Genomic DNA, 23884 nt, shown 5'->3' with positions numbered 1-23884 from the left:
TGACCATGATGTATTTCCCCCCTGGAGAAATATGTTGCTCGAGGGGCCAACATTTGCACAGATCTTATCGTGGCTACACCGGGGCTTGAACCACCAATCCTCCGGGCCCCAATCATGCACCTTAGCCACGAGGCTACATGCTGCTCAATGTCACTGTCACAGGAGACTTATGTGAAGTTAGCAGGGATTTGTAGGGGCAGAGGGATGACACACGGAAACATTCTAAACAGTGGTGTTTTATTGAATGCTTTTGAAAGCCTACCAACATTTGAATCCTCACTTCAAAGAAACAATCTTCTTTCTCGTCTGATGGACAGGTACACAAATTGTATATGTTGGTTAACCATAAAAAATATAAATTAAAAGCACAAGGCCACATTCAAACAGCATCTACTGAAGGCAGAAAGACAATCAGAACAGTATATTTATTGTGTAAGGGTTGGGAAGATTTCCAATTTCCAGTTCTCAGATGCCCATGCTCATAATGGGTTTTTTTTTTTTTTTTTTTTACTCCAAAGCCTATAAATATTAAGCTTGTCTAATGTGAAACACAGCCCAAGATGCACTTAAGCTGCACTGTACCCTCAAGAAATAGCCTACTGTAGTGTTACTGAGGCATTAATACAACTATAGGATTAAATAATTTGACCAACGGAAGCAAACAATACAAGTGTACAGAATAATTGGGCCAATGGAGGTATGTGGACAGACCAACATACATGTGACCCAAAAGGAACGGAGTTGGGACACATTTAACGCTTGTGATTAAGAAGCAAGAAGACAGCTCACTTCTACTCGGATGTCAGGGAGTGGAGGCTCATTCCTGTTTACTGCAGTAAGTGGCAGTAGAATTTAACTAAGCCGTTATTGTGTAACAGCCCTGCCTGATGTGTCATGGTCTAAATGGAGCTGAAAACAACCATTTGTGATCCAGAATCCTGAGCAAAGACAGACACAGTCTGGCACATTTTACAGCTCTCTTAAAATGTCACTATGGTTTAGGGAACTGGATAAGAAAAAGGCTCCATCTTATAATTTGCAAAAGCCTCCCGACTGCATGACTGGTCAAAACTGGCCACACATGGGTGGGACTGCTCTCACATTATGACCACATCAGGACTAGGCCAATCAGGAGACAAAGAGTGCAAGCCAAGTTCTACAACATACCAAACACTGCTGCCCTGGACAGAAGTCATGTGACATCTGACCCCAAATAGGAAATTAAATGTGGTCTCTCACTGTTTCAGGGGGGAGAACTTGGTTGCCATGACTTCCACTTTCCACATAGCCTACCGTTGGGTCTACATTCTTGTCTCCAAATGGTGTGACTATACAAACAGTGAAATATTTTTGCTTACTCTCAGCTCTCCTGTGATGGCCCCTTTCCTGAACAGCAGACAGACTGTCCCTCAGAAACCAAAATGTGCTATTTACACCCTACGCCCCACACCAGACATATCACGCTACTGAACAGTGCATAGTTCAGCATAGTGAGCCTATCAGTATGCTTGTCTGTCAGGAGTTTTTAATGGGAAAAAACCCAGGACTACAGAGCCTATGACATGCACTGCATTTACTGACACAATAAAACATTAGCAGAGAGATGTGGAAAGAGTCTGTGCAGGCTTGGATTCTTTCCAAATTTGCCTCATCCTGATTGTGAAAGAGCCACAGCGGACACTTCTAACACGGACTGCATGATCGTCTCCTCTGCCTACAGGTTTCCCATCCAGAACATCAAACAGGCAGTGACAAACAACATGTCACATCCACACAAATTACTTTTCTTTTTCCTCCAACACTTTCCTGTAAAAAACATCCTGACCATTCAAGGCAAACAAAATTAAAAAATAAAATTTCATATAACAGTTCATCATGCAAATAAAAAAAAAAAGACAGATTATTTACAAAAACAGCTTTGTCCCTCTATGGCACAAATGGTAAGGGTAAAGACTGCATTGATTTAGCATTTCAAAACATCACTCACACTACGCAATCACATCACTACAGCATGTTCAAGGAAGGCTCTGCTGCATGTATATACAAAGAAGTGTCGAAGCCTTGCTAAAAAAGATTTAGTTTTGCAAGTTTAAAGAAGTAAATCACACTGTCTAGATTCTTAGCAATGCTTAAAAAGTGAAATATTGTGCATATAAAAAAAAACAAAAAAGTGTAATTAGCCGTACTGAGCAAGTAATATAAAGGATATTATTACATTATGCGTCATGTAACAACGTTACATTCAGTTAAGTGATGGCTTGGATTGCTGCCCACAATAAAACAGGTGTCAGGGCTTAAGTGACATCTTTAGAAGAACAACTTTCAATACTCACAGAACTTAACCCTTTTAAGTCGTGAGATCACAAATGTGTGATTACGTTCTTATGTTCTTAGCTGACCATTCTAATGCTGATGTATTGTAATTGAAAGCAATTGAGTTCACTCAATTACAATGTAAAAAAAAAAAAAACACTCCATAAAACCTACTTTCAAAGGGTTAAGACAGAAGTTCAGCTCAGAAGTTGTGGATGAACTGAACTGGACGGTTAAGTGCTCCAGTGTAACAGAATCCTATCTGGCCTGCAGGGTGGGGCCAGGGTGAGCTCGCCTTTCCAGGAATCCACTGTTGCATACACATTTTGGTACAGATTGTCACAATTTCATTATAATACATTTTTAATAGCTTTCAATTGCATGGTGGTACTGCTTCAGATTTAAACTCTTTAATATATAATCTCCCAAAAAATGGTTTTGATTTCTCCTCACTGGGAGAAGAGCTGAGCCAGGATCTGCAAAGATTAATCACCCCACAGGGTACAATATATAAAGTGTACACCCTTCCAGTTCTTTCTTGGCATTTGTACCTTTAAAAATAACACAATTCTTTAAAAAATATATTTAAAAATAGGAAAACAATGAAACAGTCAAAATAAGAGCACACAGGCAATGTAACCACACATGCTTCACTCCATATAAAGCACTGTTGCAATCATACAGGTCTTTCCACATACATTTCATTAAAGAAGCTGCCATTTCAGGAACTTCAATTTGCATCCTGAAGATCTTGTGTGAGTTTTATCTTCAGGTTTATACAATAAGTGATACGTTTTTGTTGGCAAGGTGAAGAACTTGTACATTTCTGCAGTGCAAAGTGCACAATCATACCCACATCATAATTCTGCTTAAACTGTGATATTATTATTTTTTTTTTTTAGGAGAGCTGTTCTTTTCAGAATAATTTTTCCTCAAGCAGGCAATCGCAGCTTTTATGCAAAGCTGTGCGTAAAACAAGAATTCTGATTTGATAATAACAAGGCATGCTAAACCAATCAAATCATTCATACACAGCAGATGAAAAGTGCTTGAGAGTTGTAAAAACAGACATGTAGAGGCAAGCAATATTAAAATTTGAATTTTTTTTTTTTTTTAATGCATATTTCAATCCCTTGTTAAGTATTTTTTTAATTTAGGAAATGCAAAAAGCATATTGCCAGATTTGAGTAATCCACGGGCTGATCCCTGTGGCTTACGTGGCAGAGGACTGGAGGCCTTCTACAGCCGAAACAAACAGACTACAGGCACCCAATCAAGCATGAGATGCCCTTGCATGTCTAAAACCTTTGCCCCATTCATTGGGCGACACTACAGCAAATTATGCACTGGCCTATGGAGCACTGGCAGAAACTACAGTTGATCAATGTTCAGTCAAAGGTACAGCATAGTGCAGCAGCATACAGCATAGGGCAGCATGGTGGCACAACATTTAGCACTGATACCTCGCAAGGAGGTTGTGGGTTTGAGTCCAGCCAGCCCTGATCCTCTCTACGTGGAGTTTGCATGTTCTTGGGCCAGAGTGGGTTTCCTCAAGCTTTCCTCCCACAATCCAAAGACATGTAGGCCCTGCCTGGCTAACTCTGGCACATTTACAGAAGTGTTATTAATGTGCATTCTCTTTGTCAAATAAACTAGTAATCAGAAGCAGTACTCATTCATCACGCCAGGGCATAGGCTGCTACGGTGCTATTCTGAGTGAACTCAACTCCAAATTGCCCCAATTAGTCCGTTATTAAACCACAATATTGCTCAAAACCAGATATGGTTATTTAATCAAAATCCCTGAAAATAATGATACTTAGTGGATAGACCCGAGAATCACAAAAAAGGAACCACAACATAACAGATAATTATGTTCTTAAATATTCCAAATAAGAGGTGTTAAGCTGACAGGAAACGGAGCGCTCTAGCACGCAGGACCAAAAATGAGTACTGTTTGGTTCAGAGGGTCTGGAATTTACAGCCTAGACTTTAGGAATTGTCTCAACATGTGGTGCAGAAGCCTGTTGAGTTGCCTCCATGTTTTTCAAAGACTAAAAACAAGCAAAAGCAACAGGGCTTCAGCGTAGTGTCACTGTGGTATCTGCAGCTACCATGCAGCGAACAGGGAAAGAAAGGAGGCGAAAGCTAGACATGACCGTTTACCATATACGCACCAGAGCTGCACCTGGAATGTGGGACTGGAATGTGATTAGATTCCTGTGGTCCTGTTCTTCAAGCTGGCGACCGTCCGAATTCTGAGCTTCACTTTGGTGATGCCCCGTGTGACATTATAGGCTGGTGATGCTCCATGACATCATATGCTGGTGACTCTCCATGTGACGTCATAGGAAGGATGGGCATACAGACAGAAGAGAGTTCAGGAATGAAAGATTTGAGAATGACTATTGCAGGCTGTTGCTGATGTTCAACGGACAGGAAAATCCCATGGTGGTGCTCCAAGCAGCAGCTATGTAAAACCTGAATCTCTAAAGTATCTCTCACCTCTTTGGTTAGACACATCAAATACACAACATTACCAAGTTACAACATGTAACTAAGCAGAAACATCAACCAAAAGAATGTGGGTGAGCAGGAAACTGTCCCATCAAATATTAAAATCAACATATTCCCTGAAGAGCTTTGATGTATTTCCACAGAAACTTTTTTTGTCAAGGAATGAAGCAAAGTATTTGAAGAAATCCTGATTCTGCTAAGCCATCCATCAAGCACCTTTGCAATGATTATCTTGAGTAAAAAAAAAAATGTAAAAAAATGTAAAAAACATAATCGAGGGAAAAGGAAAGGCAGAGAAAAGTAGCCCTTGATTCTAAAATGTGACACGCTACAATTGTGAAAAGCATTAGCATGCCACTGTCCAAGCTAGACTGTGCACAGGGTCCCCTCGCCAGGTTACACGTGGAGAGCAGGACGGCTGGAAGACATGGAGGAAGCCCGAGCAGGGCCAGTTCTGCTGGCGTGAACCTGGAGCTGCAGCCTGAAGGGGGCGCAACACTAAATCAAATCATACAGTTAAAGCTCCAAGAAGCCCAGGCAGCCATGATGCCATTAACCCTTCAGCCAATCACTCGCCATAGGTTCATAAGCCAGAAAAAGAAAGATTAAAAAAGGAAAGGTCACAAGATGTTCCAACATCCTGGTCCCAAATTGGAGAACGGACTTATGGTTCATGACACAGGAGGTGTAGGGAGAGGCCCCAAATGACTCGCTGGTCTAATGAACTTAAATTAAGGCTTCAGACTGTGTGGGGGGGGGGGGGGGGACAAGGCTGTGTATCCAAAGAAGGGTGCATCTGAAGTGGAGGGCACGGGGCAAAGCTCCGTAAGGCCGGGGCTGGAACAGGAAAGGAGGGGTTTGGGAGGGGCAAGGGGGCAGGGCCAGTGTGGCTGCAGGTCTATCGTTTCCCGCTCTTCATGTAGGAGGGGATAACCCCCCTTACCGTCAGCCCCTCAAAGCGCTTGTAGGTGTAGTTGACAAAGACCCAATCCTTGTTCTTGTATTCTGCTTCTGTGTGATTGGTCACCACTGCAGATGCTAGACAAGGAAGAAGAAAAGTAAGACTTTTATAAGAAATGAATGATAAATATGACACTTTGAGGTTTTTAAACTATACATTGCTGTTTGTATCCTGCACTGTGCCAGAAAATATCAAGAAATAGACAGAACCAGGGGCTTCTTATCTCAAGCTTCTCAGTTCTTTTTAGAGAAGCCAATTTATATGCTGCTGTCCAATTTAAAAGACTCTGTTCTAATAAAATATAGCTACTCTATGCTGACCTTAACCTTCTGTATCTGCAGGATAGATTACAATGTTCCTGAATTAAACGACTAACACTGATTCACTCACTACATCACTGTATCTTCTTGGGTGATGCTATAGCAAATTACAAACAACTTTTCAGGCCTCCTGATCAAAGCTGGCACTGGAATGGTCAGACTTTAATTTCAGACTGTGAGGCATGTCTCAGCGCTAAGAAAGATGCTTTTAACTGCAGTGCTGCAAAAATGAAAAGACCGAATCAGGTAATCACATCTTCCGTTACCTGTTGGCTGGAGGATGTCGGACTCGGGGAACTCGTCGAAGTTGGACGTGTCGTCGATGCTTTTGATCTCGATAGGGATAGCGGCAGGCCTTTCCCTGTCAATCACAGTAACGGCATGTTCACAAGCCTAACCCCTTCATACAGAAATCATACAAACCATCCATTCACCCTTCCTTTGTTTTATTATTCATTTTGGAGTTGCAGCGATACAGAATCTGCTCATGGCTCTGTATTACAGTAATAGACTCAGTATCTATGGTCCCGGTGGCTCTGTATTACAGTAATAGACTCAATATCTATGGTCCCGGTGGCTCTGTATTACAGTAATAGACTCAATATCTATGGTCCCAGTGGCTCTGTATTACAGTAATAGATTCAGTATCTATGGTCCCGGTGGCTCTACATTACAGTAATAGATTCAGTATCTATGGTCCCGGTGGCTCTGTATTACAGTAATAGATTCAGTATCTATGGTCCCGGTGGCTCTGTATTACAGTAATAGACTCAATATCTATGGTCCCGGTGGCTCTGTATTACAGTAATAGATTCAGTATCTATGGTCCCGGTGGCTCTACATTACAGTAATAGATTCAGTATCTATGGTCCCGGTGGCTCTGTATTACAGTAATAGATTCAGTATCTATGGTCCCGGTGGCTCTGTATTACAGTAATAGACTCAGTATCTATGGTCCCGGTGGCTCTATTACAGTAATAGACTCAGTATCTATGGTCCCGGTGGCTCTGTATTACAGTAATAGATTCAGTATCTATGGTCCCGGTGGCTCTGTATTACAGTAATAGACTCAGTATCTATGGTCCCGGTGGCTCTGTATTACAGTAATAGACTCAGTATCTATGGTCCCAGTGGCTCTATTACAGTAATAGATTCAGTATCTATGGTCCCGGTTATGTTCAGTAAGAGCAGCAGATCACACGCTTGGCCCCCCAGGCTTGCTCCCTGTGGCGGGTTCAGTGTACCTGATGTGGCCGTAATCCACTCCCTCAAAGAATGGGTTCCGCTTGATCTCCTCCACTCCTGAGGCCCCGATCCGATGCTCCCATTCACAGCAGAACCTGCATAGAGAAATGTTTTTAAAGAAATCAGCAAAATCAGATAAATCAGTACCGAAGTTTTCATTTGGCTGGGGATGCCTAAAACAGTTGGCCTTCTCTCTCAAGTCCAAACTAAACTGCCACAAATAAAAAGAACGAGGGGAAAAAAAAAAAGAGAAAAAATAATGAACCAGCCAGGCTAATAATATAAGTGAAATCAGATAAATCAGTACCACAATTTTCATTTGGCTGAGGTTGTCTGGAACTGTTGGCCCTCTCTCACAAGTCTAAAGTAAACTGTCGCAAATAAAAATAACTGGAAAAAAAACCCCTAGCTAGGCTAAAATATCAGTAAAATCAGATAAATCAGGACCACGGTTTTCATTTGGCTGGGGAAGTCAGCAACAGTTGGCCCTCTGTCTCTCTCAAGTCAAATCTGTCACGAACAGCTCGGCTAACAATAAGACATAAATGATGACAATATCGATCTTCTTGGAAACAGCTGCGCAGAGATGGCGTTCCTTATAGGCCAGTCCTCAGCGAGAGGCCGGGGACAGACTCAGGCTAACCTCAGGATGAGGTCCTTGGCCTTCTCAGAGATGGGCACTTCAGGGGGGAAGACCAGAGTCTCCCGCCAGTTCATCACCTTCTTGTACGTCTCCTGGGGTGTTTCGGAGCAGAACGGGGGGTACCCTGGAGGAAGAAACAGCCTCCATAATCAGCGCCATAAAACTCGGAAGGTTTCTGAAGTCTGAAGGAATGCAGCCTTTAGACAGGTAATGGTTGAAGGGTGTCCAGTGGGGCTGAAAGCCAGGAACTGGAATCCCGGGAATGGAAAAACTGGATCTTAGCATGATAAATTTAATTAGAAATTACAAATGTTCCATGCGCTATCCTCAAATGGGATCGCTTAAGTCAAACTACCGTTTCCTTCTTAATGCCTGATTTCTGGGCTATCTTCCAACTTCACAGGCAGCTTGTAAGAATATTGCAAGCAGCTGTGGTTGAAAAATAATGTGGCTCTCTACAAGTGGAATGCATAGGCAACTTGCTATCAGTGCACTATAATAATATGGCTACAGTAGCCTAGGCTTACCACTTTGTTTATTTGTAGTTACAGTAATTACATATAGCACAAATTCTGTATGCTTAGATCATGTCATGTTTGGGCCATCAGCAGTCCGTCTGTGTATGCGTGATAAATATTGCAATAAACAACCATTTCTTATGCTGATCTTCAAGTGTGTGCATTCTCCTTATGAGCCTGTTAGCTTCAAGCCTGTAAGCACACGGTTTTATGCATTTACAGTCCTTTCCAATGTTCATGCCTTGAAAAAGATCAGTCTTGGAACTAAAAGCTTGCACAGGCCAAAAATACAACATGGCTCATCTGATGACACCGTGATTCTCCTCACCGTTATTATCAGCAGACAAGTGGTGGCTGAACCTCATCAGATTCATCAGTCACTGCATCCCACTGTCATTTTCTAAAGCTTTAAAGCTCAGATAACGTCACATCACCCAAGCTTCTTCTCCTGCATCCCCTGCATCTTTGATTCGTCAAACCAGTGAATCTGGGATCCATTCATGCAAACATTAACATCTGGGCCATTACAATTAGGCCAGGCCAGAGTAACAGTAAAATAAATTTAAATTTGAAATAGATGATATTGCATCAGTGGGTCAAGTAAGAGGTGGCTGTGGGCTCAAATATGCTGCTACAGTGTTTCAGAAGATATTTCCCCTATACCTGTGTAATGTGTGGCAGAAGATGGAATAAAAACGGTGAACTCTGTAAAGCATCTGACAGTGGTCTGTGAAAAGCACTGTGCAAATAAAATGGCCACTGCTTAGACGGGGAGTTGAAGTCGCTCCTTCTGTGCTTACCAATGAGCATCTCGTACATGATGACCCCCAGGCTCCACCAATCACAGAGCTTGTTGTATCCATTCTGCATGAAGACCTCTGGAGCGATGTAGTCTGGGGTTCCCACTGTGGAAAAGGCCTGGGGGGGAATGAGGAGAGAAACACTGGCTAATGCACTTTTAGGCTCACGTTACTGAATGCAATCAAAAACGAGCCTTCATTGCATAGGCTACTTTCTTCATACTCGTATATGCGGTTTAAGCTTCAGTTTTGTCTCTAAACTTTTAGTGCCAGCCAGATGTGGGAAACAAGTAAATGCCCAGAAAAGACACAAACAGGTTGGACAAGATAAAGAGCTTAAACATGCACTTAAAATGAAACTACCTGCACTGCCTACAGTAAAGACTTTGCATTGAGGCACAGATCGCTAGTTCTTTGGTAGCAACTTAGGCACTCTGCTAATAATAACCGAAAGACGGCAGGCTAGAGCCTAAACAAAATGATAATGGCAGGGTCACTGCTAACTGTAATTACTAAATATAAGTAACTGCAGCTCCTTCTGTGGGCATATCTGACACAAGCAAACAGGAGATGGGGAGTGAGTGACAGGTCTTATGAAACACCACCTCTTTCCTCATTCTGAGGACCCAACAGGCACAAGCTAAGCAGGGGCAAGCTTCTGTTTTTAAGCACCAAAACAGGAAACTGTGTTCAGGCCAGCTTCTCCATAACCATGAGGAAATTACACCACTAGAGAAAGACATGCAAATATTCCCAATGTTGCAATTTAGAAAATGGACACGCCGATAAGTTATTTTCTGTATAAATGCCAAACACTTGCTGCCAAGCACTGCATTTGAAAATATGTATTTTAAATATATTTATGGTGTAATTTAAAAAAATGAACACACAATACTGTATTTAACACAGGTCTGGTGAAAGCATGGAGGATTAGGGGGTGATTTTCATAGTGCGTGTCATGGGCGTGACAAGGCTCAGTTTTGGGTGGGGATGATGGAAGGTCACAGACCACACCCGCAGTGAGTTGACATTGGCACCAGTAGCTAATTATGCCTGCACTTTCACTTTCAGTAGGTGCTGGAAACTGTGAGTGGGGAGTCATGTCACTGTGCAGAGAAAATGAAATGCTTTTATTTCCTAGCAATTTCAGATAAATATCTAAACTCAGCATTCTGTGAGGGGGAGAAACCAATACGTTATGCATTCCTGCCCACATTGCATGGTTTTGCATTGTGATCAGCAGCTTTCTGTGGATAAACTCCGTCTCTGTGACCTATGCCTCGAGCTGGTCTCTCGGTACCTGGGCTCTTGTACTGGATTCTAGAGGGTGTGTAAAAATGGGTTTGACTGAAATGCAGACATGCATTTCTTACCGTTTTTGACAAACACAGAAAGCTTACAGCGGTAATAGTTTACCACGTCTGAGAAAACGCATTGCTCACTGCTCATGGCTACACTTTCCCATGTCTATGTAATCACAATGCCGGCAAATCACCTGTTAGGTTACCTGGTGAGGAACTTCCCAAATGAGAAATGTAACGATGACAAACTGATTTAAAGCAGGAAGGCCAGGCAGTGACAGTGTCCCATTTCCCTAGAGCCCTTAATCATCTAAAGTAATTAACAGCGGTTTGATTGGACACCACTGATTTAAAGCTACCCCACTTAAATCTTTAATGAATCCAATTGCATTGCCACTACAGCGTTAGGCAAGCAGCCTTGTGTACGGAAAAACCCAGACATCTGTAACACTGTGTCCCAGGTGCAGCAGGTAGCACACATACATTCAGACACACAGGTGCAGAGAGGGGCATTGGGAAAAGCTGTTGCGTTATGGGTAATAGTGTGGTTGGGAATGTCTGAGGAAGAACGCTTCTAGAGTTAACCATTCCTAGCATAATTCTTATGCACTGCAGCGAGACCATGCACTTCCAAGTGGTTTTAATAACCGTCTAAGTGAACTCCAGAGGTCAGGAATGTTGGCCAATAAGAAACATTCCACAAGTGCAGAATGTCTTCATTGGGTCAGAAATGGAGGAAAATTTACAAATATTGTTTCATGAGGCGTTCGTTGCCTAGGATACCACAAAAATATTTCCACTCCAGATTTCTTGTGTCCCCCTTCAACCCTATCAGAAACGTTTAGGACTTCACTGCAATGGACACAGACACAGATTAAGGCTAGTCCTGGACTAAATTGAGCTTTGTATGGAGAATCTCCATTACAAATTGAATTTAGCCTAGGGCTAGGTTTAATCTGTGTCTGTAAAACTGGCCATCAGTTTATGCATTTATTAGAGCATCCCTTTCAGATATATAAAACGAAATACAAATATTCTTTACAAATAAAAACGTATTTCTATATTGTGACTATTCTGTCCCTACATTAAGGAAGGCAGCGGTGAAGAAAGTGCGCAGAACCCACGTCCCCCTGGATAAGGTCAACTGCTGGCCACATAACCCCCTGTGGAGATAATGAAGACTGTAGTGTGGGTAGTGTGGGCCGTGGCTTGCAGAGTGAGGGCTCACCAGCTGCCGTCTGTTCCTCTTCCAGGTTTCGGCCTTCCTTTTGGAGTTCATGTTCTGGAGGGCTGGGGGCAAGAATGTACATGGATTCAGCTCACTGTGTGCAAGCAACTCCAGAGAAATGGTTCAGACACATCCAACAACATGGCAGCTGGACAAGTGTGGGGCTGAGCATGTTCATGTGCATTTGTGAGTAATTAAGGTAAAAACTTTTACAGGGAATACTTCTGAAAAACAGGAAAATTAAAAAATGGAATGTCATACAGTGTGTCTGTTTGCTGAAGTCCGTGGAGAGGCTGTGGTTCAAGTTCCTGTAGAACTCGGTTCTGTGGGCTTTCTTCAGTCCGGTGCACAGGCCGAAGTCCGACAGCTTGACGTGGCCCTGAAACAGATTCATAATGCCTCTGTCAAACCAATTCCAGTGGTACACCTGGGACAGTTGTTTATATAGGTTTAGTGACATTGCCACTTTTTGGTGTATTTGGGGTGGTTCCTACAATTGGGGACTTCGACGTGACAAGTTTTCATCCATGTCAGACCTGTGTCATCTGTGGGGACTACAAACCCACAACCATAATCTCACAAGCCCGGTTCCCCAACATTAACACTGCATCACACCACACCCTACAGCTCCAATGCTGCCCTTATGCCCCCCAGTGACTGCAGAAAGAGCAGCACAGATGGGCTGAGAGGGAGAACAGCACGGGGAGGGAAGATGTAAATCTGCCTGTTTAACGATGCAGTGACATCGTAACACTCGGGTGTCGTAAGCGTCTGATCGTGCCTCAGGGAAGTAAGAGATGAGGAAGCTCGCAGCCCAAGACGTGACTTCAGACGAGGTTCAGTAAACAAAGAGCTCCAGTGTATTTCAGCAGCTGGGAAATGTGCGGTTTTCTTCGTCAGACAAGTTCTTGGAATAATGAAAACTGCTTGCTTAAAAAAAAATAACGTTGCAAAGCATCAAGGTAATCAGGGAACCTAGTGCAGGCACAGCGAGATGCTGAACTCATCTCTCGTATGAATATTTCATAAGTGGAACACTGCGGTTACCTTTGAGCAAGACTCTGTTGACAATAAATGACCTCAAGCACTAATCCAACCATGTTCATTTGTTTATGCATATAAAAATTGTATGTTGCGATAAAGATGTCTGCTAGTCAAATGAATAGCAATGTAGCGGAAAGCACAAGGCACCAGCCAAAAACTATAAATAAAGACAGAACTGCAAACTTTTCTAAGTACCCATTTCAATTGGTACTAAACTAGTAAATGCAGTTGGTAACTATCCAGCCTTTATAATTCATACTTGCTGAGAATCAGAAGCTCTAATGATTTAACCATGCAGATACTCGTTTAGTACTTGACTGATATTATAATCTGAACAGTGGTATGCACAGTAGTACACTGGCTAAAAGGCCGATTGTCCACGGTATTCACGGAACAAGGTTATCTAAAAAAAAGAAAAGAAATAAATAAAATAATAATTTGTAAGACAATTGCATCAGCCACTTCCTGAGGTCGGAAGTGTGATGAAAGGCGAGATGAGAACACTTAGTGCCATACTCTCCCACACCCACTCAGAGATTTAAAGAGACAGTTCACCCAAAAGCAGTGGAAATTTATCTTGCCTTACAATACAATATATCATGCATCCATATATTATTAACCTATATCCACCAATGGCCAGTACTGTTAGCACAGAAGTCCAAAAACAATGGGAATAGGTACTGGTAGCAATGGGTATTGGTAGTATGCTCCAAAACATTACCTCTCAATTACTTCAAACCAGGAGACTCACACTGAGCTGATATTGTTTTTACACATTCAGTATATTAGAAAAGTTGTGAAAGTGTGACCTAAATGTAGTAGTCCCACAGACTGGACCCCACATTTATCCATACAGTAGCCACTCTGCAGTCTTCTGTGTCCTGTGTTTTATATGCAAGCAGCTAGAAACACTGTTTCACCGTTGTGCTGCGCTAATGGTGCGTTCCATTTGTACTGGGAAGTCGGAATTTCCGAGTTCCCAGTCGGACATTTGAACTGGAACGCCCCCTGAGGTGGGATTTCCGACTGGGAAAGTCGGAAGGACCGAGTAACCCCGAGTTAGAAATCCAAGATGGCTGCTCCGTGCGTCAACGGTAAATAAAATCTCTCGTAATGTATTATTTAGCACTTCTGTTTTGTTTTTGTGTAATTAAATAAGTGGTATACGTAGTACCAGTCCAACGTCTATCTGTGGACATGTTACTATGGTGTTTGTATGTATAGAATACCGTGTAATGTGGTGTTTTCAACTGGTATTGCTAACAATGGCTACAACGATAGCAACAATAGCACTGGAGGCGTCCATCTTGGTTATCCGAGTTGTTTACTGGAATGCGGTGAACTCGGGTGTGAAGTCATTCCCAGCTCCGACTTCCGACTTCCGAGGTAAATGGAACGCGCCATTACTTACCAACCATAAAAGGCCCCTAAATCAGGGATAGGGCTGGGCGATATAACAGTATAAATAGTGCAGTAAGAACCATCTCCGGCATGCGGTGTTAGATTTCTTTCAGTCTTTTTTGATGTAATCATACCTGCGGCGGTAGCAGTAACCTTGCGTTTTGTTCATGACCTGCGTGCATGTGTGCGTGTGGCTGATCTGCAGGCGTGTGTGTGTTTGTCTGAGAAACAGTCTCACCCTGGAGTCCAGCAGCAGGTTATCGGGCTTGATGTCCCTGTGGATGAAGCCCAGCTGGTGGATAGAGTCGATGGCCAGCACCGTCTCCGCGATGTAGAACTGGGTCTCCTCCTCTGTCAGCGTGTCCTTCTTCATCAGCAGTGTCATCATGTCACCTGCAGGGGGCGTGCCAGGGGTCGCTCTGCATTTATCTCCATACAAAACTCAATAAAAAGCTTCATCTCTGTCTGTGGAAATGGCCCTTAGTGAGGGATACCGTTTCAGCTTCGGCGTGATGTGCCGAAGTGAGCAGACGTGTTTATACAATATCACAGTATCCCCACGGATGGCAATGATAATCTGAAGTATTTTGTGCAATTATCAGGGTTTAAACCAATCTGTCATGTATGGCCATGTTTCCTGAACAATCCCAGTCCCTCCTGCTATGAAGCTCTCTTTGTTGGTTTTGTTGAGCAGTAATACAGTTCAGTTCATGGTTGAATTCCAGATTTATATTTTCCATATTCTAAGAATGTAAAATGTTCATTCTTTTGGTCAGTTGGGCCAAATACTTCTGAACTGATCTGTAATTAGGCCACACACCTTACACCAGCAGGCACCTGTGACAGGATCTGTAGGTCTCACCTCCAGGCAGGAACTCCATGAGAAGGTAGAGGTTCATCTTGTCCTGGAAGCTGTAGAACATCTTCACCACCCACAGGCTGTCGGCCTCCACCAGGATGTCCCTCTCTGCACGGATGTGGCCCACCTGAAAGCCACGGAGACGTCTCACACACTCTGGAGGCCTGACACAAGCCCTACTGCAATAAAGAGAACAGCAGGAACTGTCCTCCACAGCAAGACACTATGATTGATTGAAATAATAAAGTCGCTGATGGGGCTATCAATTTTAAGGCTCATGAAGTCTCACTATCTCGCCATTAGATAATATGGCACAGTGGATATTCTTCATTTTTACTGCCAGCAGCATATCTGCATAGGCAGTTAAAAACTGCTCAAAAATAAATGTAGCATCTGGGCTCCAAGGGCATTGACAAAAAGGCGGCGGTTTGTAAGGCAAAGTTGAAGCAGGGGCTCTGGACGGAACACCTGAGAGGCCAGATTTTCTCCTCAGAACGGAGTACCCCTGTTGCTCCATGGGCTCCTCCCTCCCCTCACCTGCTCCTTCTCCAGCATGTCAGCCTTCCGAAGGATCTTCATGGCGTACACGTGTCCCGTGTCCTTCTTCTGCACCAGCCGTACCTAGGAGAGCATATCCAGAGACATCAGCCACTCACAGAAACCCCCAGCTGTAGGGCACCATGCCTCTTTAACATGATGTTTTGGCTTCTGTTCCAAGAGCCTGAATGGGTGGAACACACTTCCATTAAAGAAGCATTCTGTCGCCCAAATAGAAGCAACTGAACTTGCATATAGATTCCCAATGCATAAAAGCAACCCTACACTTAAAACTGTTCTGAGATGCCCGGTGGAGCAGCATGACTGACTGACAGGTAAGGGGCAACATGAGACAGACGGATATGGGGCAACATGAGACAGACGGATATGGGGCAACATGAGACATACGGATATGGGGCAACATGAGACAGACGGATATGGGGCAACATGAGACAGACGGATATGGGGCAACATGAGACAGACGGATATGGGGCAACATGAGAGACATACGGATATGGGGCAACATGAGAGACATACGGATATGGGGCAACATGAGAGACATACGGATATGGGGCAACATGAGAGACATACGGATATGGGGCAACATGAGACATACGGATATGGGGCAACATGAGAGACATACGGATATGGGGCAACATGAGAGACATACGGATATGGGGCAACATGAGAGACATACGGATATGGGGCAACATGAGACAGACGGATATGGGGCATCATGAGACAGACGGATATGGGGCAACATGAGACATACGGATATGGGGCAACATGAGAGCCAGACGGGTACGGGGCTCTAGCTCAGATATAGGCAGTTACCTCTCCGAAGGCCCCCCGCCCGATGACCTTCAGGGATTCAAAGTCATCCAGGCCCAGCCGGGTTCTCTTAAGCCGCAGGAACTCAGTCTCCTTCCTGGCGTGCTGGGAGCGCCGTAATCGCTTCTGTGGCAGAGGGGAGAGGCAACTCCTCACTTACTCCACTCTAGAGCGGCCGCGCCCATACGCTCATTTACATACAGTCAAAGCCACCGAGGCAAATTCTGCCAGACCATCGACACCAGGCAAAGCGTTCCTTTGGACACTGCACGTCACCACGCCTTTGCCCATGGAGTGTCCTTGAAGTGAGCAAAGGTGTAAACCACCCTGGAGCTCAATCTCAAATACTGTGCAGTGTGTGTGTATGTGTGTGCCTCAATACATATTAATGTTTGTAACCATAACTCACCTCTTCATCAGCGAGGCCCTCTTCATCCATCACCTTTTCTAGCTTCTGTTGCCTGTGAGCACAGACCCAGGGTCAGTCCACAAAGGTGAACCTCTCTTCCGCTTCCTCCAAGGCTTAATGTTACTATAACAACGTTTAACTGTCTACACTCTCAGATATAAAGGTACAGTGGAGAAACATTTTTAAGGAACAAATCTCCCAAATGTACCCTAAAGTACACTAATGTTCTCTTTGGACACTAATAAGTAATGTTTCCAAACAAAAAAAGGAACATAAAGGAATTATGTATTGCTGGCTAGGCTGACAGCTTTATGTACCTATAGGGTACCACCATAGGTAGTACCTTTTTAGGTATGTTTGATTCTGGAGAGCTTATGAAAACAGACCCAGAGTCCGTCCATAAAACCAAAACCATGTTCTAATGCTGCTCCTGAGGTTCACTGAAATGGAACAGAATTAGCATAACGGCAACATACATATCATTAAGCTACCTACAAACTACAGAAACAGCCATATCATATCCAATATTTACAGTGTGTGTGTGGGAAAGCCACTATTAGATTTAAAAACACACGCTCTAATAGATGCAAGCAGATTTGCAAGCGTTTTAGCATTTTGCATTATGCCCTGCTGTAAACAGAATGGTTTGATGGGAGTGACAATATTCTTTGTCTCCACTTCCCCTTTAGGAAGGGCTGGCTTTGAGCCACAGCGAGTGGGTATCTGATCCACACATAACTTCCTCTTCGGGCCCCTGTGACAAACTGGAGTACGACGTCTCCCAGTGCGGTAAAAGTGAAAAATGGCCGCTGGTGCGGCTTCGACTGTCAGAGCGCCAGCTCGCAACTTCTCGGGCGCCACGGCAGAAACCAACAATAAGGGGGGGGCACTGATTTATAGGTGATTACACACCTCCTGAGGCTGCAACGGTTTCATTCTATTTATCACTAATCTATATGCTTCTCACAAACAGCAGTACAGAGCAATGGCAGGGAACAGGAAGGTTGTGGGTTTGAATCTCGGTACATGTACAATGAACCATACTGCACGTTCAACTGCTTGGAATAAAATGTCCCAAAGAAATAATAATACTTATGTGTGTGTGACTGTGTGTGAACACGTCTGTACACACACACACACACACACACACGTAAAGCAAGAGCAACTACTGAGCAAATGAATGACGCCCAACAGTACCCCTCAAGCAACATCAAAAGGTCATCATTTCAGCAATATCAATGTACTACCTTGAGCAGGTAATGCCACAATGTTTTACTGCCCAATTAAATTCCTAATTTAGGCCGGCCTGCTGGAAGTGCACAGCGTTAGCAGAGAGGAGCTCCTTTTGGACTGCGGCACAGGGAGGTTCAGCTGCGGTTCCGCCCCGATGACTCCACACGGGCAGCGATCTGAACAGAGGTAAGGCTTGGCCAGCCAAGCATTCATGTCTCTTTTTTATTCAAACCCTAGGTCTGTTTCAAGGGCTGGGAGCCGGTTTACCAGCCCATCTGCAGAAGAGCCCATCCCCAGCTGAAGATCAAGATCAAGATAAAGCAAGTCCTGGTGAAGGGGACTGACAGACACCCAACCAATTATCCACCACACAGCCTACAACTCTTATGAGCTACCTAACATGGTCAGACAATTTTTAGATTGAGCATAATGACCATGACCCACTCTAAACCATTTGTGAGGTGTTAAATTTGGGGACGGGGGTCATCACCTACCTCATCTCGCGCTCCTCGTGTTGGGCGATCAGGTTACTGTAGAAGTTCTCCAGGGTCACTTTGGCCATAGTCACACGTTCTTTTGTGTGGTTACTCATCGAAGAGCAGGAAGTCTGACCTGTCATTGCCATGGTTACCTGTAACAGGCACAGGATGACCCATTGTCAAGGGAGCTACGGGTCTGAGCCAACAACTGACAGGGGCTGAAGAACATTATTCTGGATCAAGTGTGTGTTCATGTGAACAGAGTAAATACCAACACACATGTAAGAGAAGACAGAGATGTTGTGAAAGAGGGGCATAAGCAAAGTGTATTCACAATTTCTGCAAGCTACAGACCACATGCAAAGGGATAACTAAGCAGGAAACGGTATGCACAATTATGTTCAAAAGCGTAAATATTTTTTTGGTTCCTGAATTATTCCTGGAAAACTGGAGCCTATATTAAGGAATAGCCTAAATGGTTTCTGCAGGGAAGGTCATGACCAAACTCCTGACCTTCTATGAGAAGCTAGAAACTGCACCTACTAAAGCCAGGCTTGTGATATTATGCATCTGGAGGTCCAAAATAATTTGACAAAGTACCACACAAGACACTCATTGCAAAACTGAACCAAAAAAAACTACCATACAGGTACAATTTCAGAGTGTTTGAAATGAGAGTTCTGTAATGAGTGCTATTGGGACCTGCTTTTCCTTTTTGACATTCATGAAATGTTGATAAGGATTTTTGTAGTTACATTAGTAGATTACTACAACCCAGAGCTTTGTGTAAACAGTTTGGAATGTAGCAATGTAATCTAAGAATATTTCCACCAGAACCCAGGAGTGGGTGGAAACCTGGAAAATGTTAATAAAGTGATTTATTTCCCAAATGCAGAAGATAAATAATTTTCTTTTAAAAATCAGACTACAAATGAAGTTTTGTCAGTTCTATCAGCAGAAAAAGGAGTCTACCTTCAATGTTAGGGACATATTTGTCATGGAGTATGGGCAAAGACTCTTGAGGAGTTCAATCCAGGTTTGACACAGAGCTGGATATGCTGTTCACACTAAGATCGGTAAACTATGGACTTTCAGACACTAGGCTTCATTGCACCATCATAAATCAATAATTTAGCAGCGTTTGCCTTTTAAAATGTTTTAATAATTAAATCGACTAATTCATCATTTTAAAAAGTTGGAATCAATTTGGATTTTAAGAACACATTTCAGTGTAAAAGATTATGGTCAGCAAACTGAAATGTCATGCATGATATGACCACCTTAATAATCTACTTGAATCTAGGCTATATTTCATGGCTTATCATCACAATGTTACATTTCATTAGAAATGCATAAGCATCTTTCCCAGACCCTCACTGAAAAACCCTTCCCTGGAACTGCTGACCATAGCCGGGTAAATCATCCCTGCTGTAAACATTAAAAACGGACATTAACAGCTTGTTACAATTCAGTGGCTGAAATTTTGGTTGGAATAAAAGAACAAGTCCATGGGGGGGCGGGTTACACCCAGGACACTAGCATGGCACAGAGCTGATAAAATGGAAAATATGCATTAATTATGAATTAGGCTACCTTTTACTGTGCAGCCAATGGCAAGGCCAAAGACAACATGTCTGCTCAGTGCTGGGGCGGGGCCTTTGCGTGATGCTCTGAGGTCACAAAGGGCTGATGTCTGATCTTTCACCGATCAATGGTTAGGGGAGGAGTCTCTTTAATCCTTCAGAACACTACACATCCATGTCACTGAATGCTGGAGTACCTCGGGAAATGGCTGCGGATATGTCCAGCAGGTGTGGCTGTGGACTTAAGGAGTTGCTGGATAAAGGACAGCACAGTCTGATCAACAGCAAAAGCACATTTAGATTCAGTAGGGTGGAGCTGCCTTTTAGGCAGTCTATGAGATTATATCCTAGCAAGGGCACTGCTGTTGTATCATTGAGCATACATTAATTACCACAGTGAAACAACTGTAACTCAAATATATATGGGAGTGCATAGGCTACAAAATACAACATTGGGAGTGGAAAGCAGCATGTTGAGCAAGTCATTATTGTGCTAAATGTATAGCAAGTTCTGAATGATCCGTCAGTTAGATTTAGATAAAGCTCAAGTCAGACTGAATCAGGCCACAGAAAATGCCTTACATTTGAACACTGCAAACACTGAAAATGAGCGACTCCCTAAGGACTACAGAACTTAGTCTACAACAATGAGTAGACACTTAACCAATCTCCCTGACATCTAAAAAATATGCAGACTTGCATAAAGGCTCGCAATTTAGCTAAGATAGTCAATGTGATCATTTAACCTCCAATACTGCCTCAAGAACATTGTAGATTTCAGCCTGTTTTTTTTTTTCTTTTTAAAAGAAGTCATGGAGTTAATCACAAGTTACTGGACTCTTTCATGAGGGCTGTTCGCTGCACTGCCGTTCCTCCTTTCTGGTTGGCCGAGCATGTCCTGGACAATCAGGGGAAGAGAGTGCCCTTGGTGTCGCAGAGGAAGGCAGGGGATGAAAAAGAGCAGCTCTCTTGGCACAGGTCATCCAAAACCAAACTCATGATTTGTGGTCAGTAATGCTAGGCTCAGGGCATCTAATTATCCCTAAGTTTAGACGAAGCACAAAAATATATATATAGAGTGGAATGTCAAGTAGACTCCCTACCATGAAACGTAAAATAAAAAGGCTTGGGTAAAGGCAGTATGTAACTATGTGCTTGCCATTGGTAATAACTTTTACCTCTCCACAGCCAAGCAACAAACAGACAAACAAAACGAAGGAAAAACTCTTCCTTCCAACTCCACCTCCTAGCCCAAGTTAAGCCAATATTGACACGGTCTTCACAGTTGCCCTTCTATTTTTGACCTGTCAAAGAAGGAACTGAAACTGTATTCGCCCATTACCGCACACATTTACATTTGTCTGTCAAAGCTATGCTGGTTAGTCGCATAACGTAATAGCAATCCTTACAGAATTTGCACGGCATACCATACCATCGTTACACGCTATGAAGTTTCAACATTATCAACAGTATCAACATTATCAAATGTTTTGAAAGAAGTCAAAGTCATGGTTGCATAAAAATGTTTTTTGCAGTAACCATTCAGAGCTCATAGTAATTATCCATCCTGACTATATCCTTCATGTCATTTCCATTCACACACTTAATGGATAAAATAATTTAAGTCACGCAACACACAAATAATGGTTTATTCTAGGGCAGGATTTCAAAAGACTGGTACTGGATCTCCTCTATGTATTAATTTTATATAGCCAAAACAGCAATTCCACAACAGTAATGAACTGTTAATTAATAGTCAGAATTTATCATTTGCAACATGTTCTTTGGTTAATTTTTAGAATGAACTTTTGCGCTTTTTTGAATTTTCCCTGAAACAGGGGTTATATTTAACCAAAGTTAAGAATTAAATTAAGTCGAAATGTTGCCGATTAAAGTCAGATCTTTTCCTCTTTTGTAAAATAAAATATTTTAACACGTTAATAATACTATAAAAGAGAAACATTCAGAGCATTAATGCGAGTTAAAGTGCAGCTACTTTTCAACAGACATTCGACAGACATACCGACTGGCAAGGTAGGTATAGCTAGCTACAGACAACAGACTAATTGCAGATGGAGTAGCGATCAGTGAGTTCATATGAGCCGCTTTGTTCTGGGAGGCAGAAAGCTAACTAAGGTTCTTAAGATAGCTTGCAAGATAGATGGCTTAACACTAGTTAGATTGAATAAAAAATCTTAAAACTATTGGCAGCCAACTACACTTCCACCTAAAATGTGGATTAACAGCTGGCAAGCGAATGTTACCCTCATTATGTCAATTTAACGTCAGTTAGCCAGCTTGACATAACGCAATGCTAACGTTAGCTAGCCACATATTCAACGTGTTACAGTTATTTACCCAGTTACTTACAGTTAGCACTAGCTAGCTAAATGCTTTGCGATTAAGCTAACATTAGCTTACTGACTGGGGGGAAAGTCGTTGTAAAAGTCAGTCCTGTCAACTCGTTAGCCAACTAGTTAGCAAATCAGCACAGTATGATTGTGCTATAATGGAAATTTTACAAAAGTTAGCCAACGCTAGCTGTATGGTCCGAATAGACCAACTCTCGGTTTAGAGCCAAATCCTGTAAGAGTTAGCCCATTGTTTTACCCAAACACGTGTGTGCTTCTTGTCCTGACACCACAGCTACTATGCGTTAGTTTTAATGCTATTTTCTCGTTATTATCCTTACCTCCGAGAGTTTGCCTCAATCGCTGCCAGTTGGCTCCCTCTTCTCTTTCGTTTTTTGTGATGACGGTGTCCAGCACACTCCTACCAGGCGTTACTACAAGTAGACGAAGGGGTGTAACCATAGAGATAGGTACACCATCAATGAGATCAATGCAGCACTGCAGTGCGCTTCACATCATGTGGCCTTTTTTTCCAACTCTGGGAACTTGCCTTTTGATTACGGTTACATCTTGTTGAATACATAAATTAATTAAGAAATAAAGAAATTCCGCTGCGACTGGAACTATAAAACTACCCAGCACAGCGTACACATTACCACACAGCATAAACCACTCCTCAACTTGTTCAACTGTGCAAGTGACAATAGAGCATGTTTTAATGTGCTGTGGGTTGTTTTTCAGCCACAGATTAATACCAAGTCAGAGTTTTTGAACACATTATCATCAATTATTAATGACAAAACAATGTGAAAGTATAGTCACTAAAATATGTATTTTAAGGACAGCTTCCACAAATCCTCAGCATGAAGCAAAAGTTCTGAATTAAAATAACCAGAGAATCTAAGCAGATGATGTTGATTATTGTCATGAATTAGTAGGAGCATGGGTCAAAGCTGATTACACAATCGCTATTGTGGATTTGCATTTATTTATTTGTTTATTTAGTTAATGCAGCGTTATCACATCATTTAAAAGGTGCATTACTGCCATCTAGTGGACGTGTGAAAAGGTAATTCAGGTCCATTCACCATTCAATGTAGATCTGGCCATATTAAGATTGCTGTAGTATAAACATTTACCTTTTCCTGAGTTGTTGGACAAAGCTTCCACAAGGCTTAAACATGGCTTCTCCATGAAACAATTGCACTACATAAATTCCTTGGTGTGATAGGTTGGTAGGTTCCAGCCTACTTCTGTTCTGGGAAAATAGAAGCATAGTCCCCCTTACGCAAGACACTCTAATGAGAGCTA

General features: G+C 42.8%; 1 protein-coding gene across 4 annotated transcripts; it reads right to left on the bottom strand.

Annotated features, from left to right (window-relative positions):
- Nucleotides 1–220: 220 nt before the first annotated feature.
- Nucleotides 221–23044, bottom strand: LOC133110137 (serine/threonine-protein kinase 38). 4 transcript variants are annotated; one of them, XM_061220019.1, is made up of 16 exons: nt 22915–22953; nt 21049–21146; nt 20233–20463; nt 18655–18791; nt 16928–16979; nt 16522–16644; nt 15688–15771; nt 15154–15277; nt 14530–14684; nt 12108–12225; nt 11847–11908; nt 9318–9435; nt 8000–8123; nt 7356–7451; nt 6378–6472; nt 221–5868 (listed from the first exon to the last, which is right to left on the bottom strand). In XM_061220019.1, the coding sequence occupies exons 4-16, from the start codon at nt 18783–18785 to the stop codon at nt 5729–5731; spliced, it is 1422 nt and encodes a 473-aa protein (XP_061076003.1). In that variant the 5' UTR covers nt 18786–18791; nt 20233–20463; nt 21049–21146; nt 22915–22953; the 3' UTR covers nt 221–5728. The 4 variants fall into 4 exon arrangements, with proteins under 4 accessions (XP_061076003.1, XP_061076004.1, XP_061076005.1 ...); XM_061220020.1 differs by lacking the exon at nt 21049–21146 and having other exon boundaries at nt 22915–23044; XM_061220021.1 differs by lacking the exon at nt 22915–22953 and having other exon boundaries at nt 20233–20456; nt 21049–21064.
- Nucleotides 23045–23884: the final 840 nt, after the last annotated feature.

The sequence above is a fragment of the Conger conger genome, chromosome 14, assembly GCF_963514075.1.
Source record: "Conger conger chromosome 14, fConCon1.1, whole genome shotgun sequence".
Taxonomy (NCBI): Eukaryota; Metazoa; Chordata; class Actinopteri; order Anguilliformes; family Congridae; genus Conger; species Conger conger.
Note: the sequence above shows the minus strand (reverse complement) of the source record. Positions and strands in the feature narration are given on the sequence as shown.

Excerpts from the sequence above, each read along its gene's own strand:
- LOC133110137 (XM_061220020.1), bottom strand. The coding sequence starts at position 18,785 with ATGGCAATGACAGGTCAGACTTCCTGCTCTTCGATGAGTAACCACACA. Across the intron at positions 16,980-18,654 it reads CACGAGGAGCGCGAGATGAG|GCAACAGAAGCTAGAAAAGG; the intron begins GTAGGTGATGAC and ends CTGTGCTCACAG. Across the intron at positions 15,772-16,521 it reads GGCGGGGGGCCTTCGGAGAG|GTACGGCTGGTGCAGAAGAA; the intron begins GTAACTGCCTAT and ends ATGCTCTCCTAG.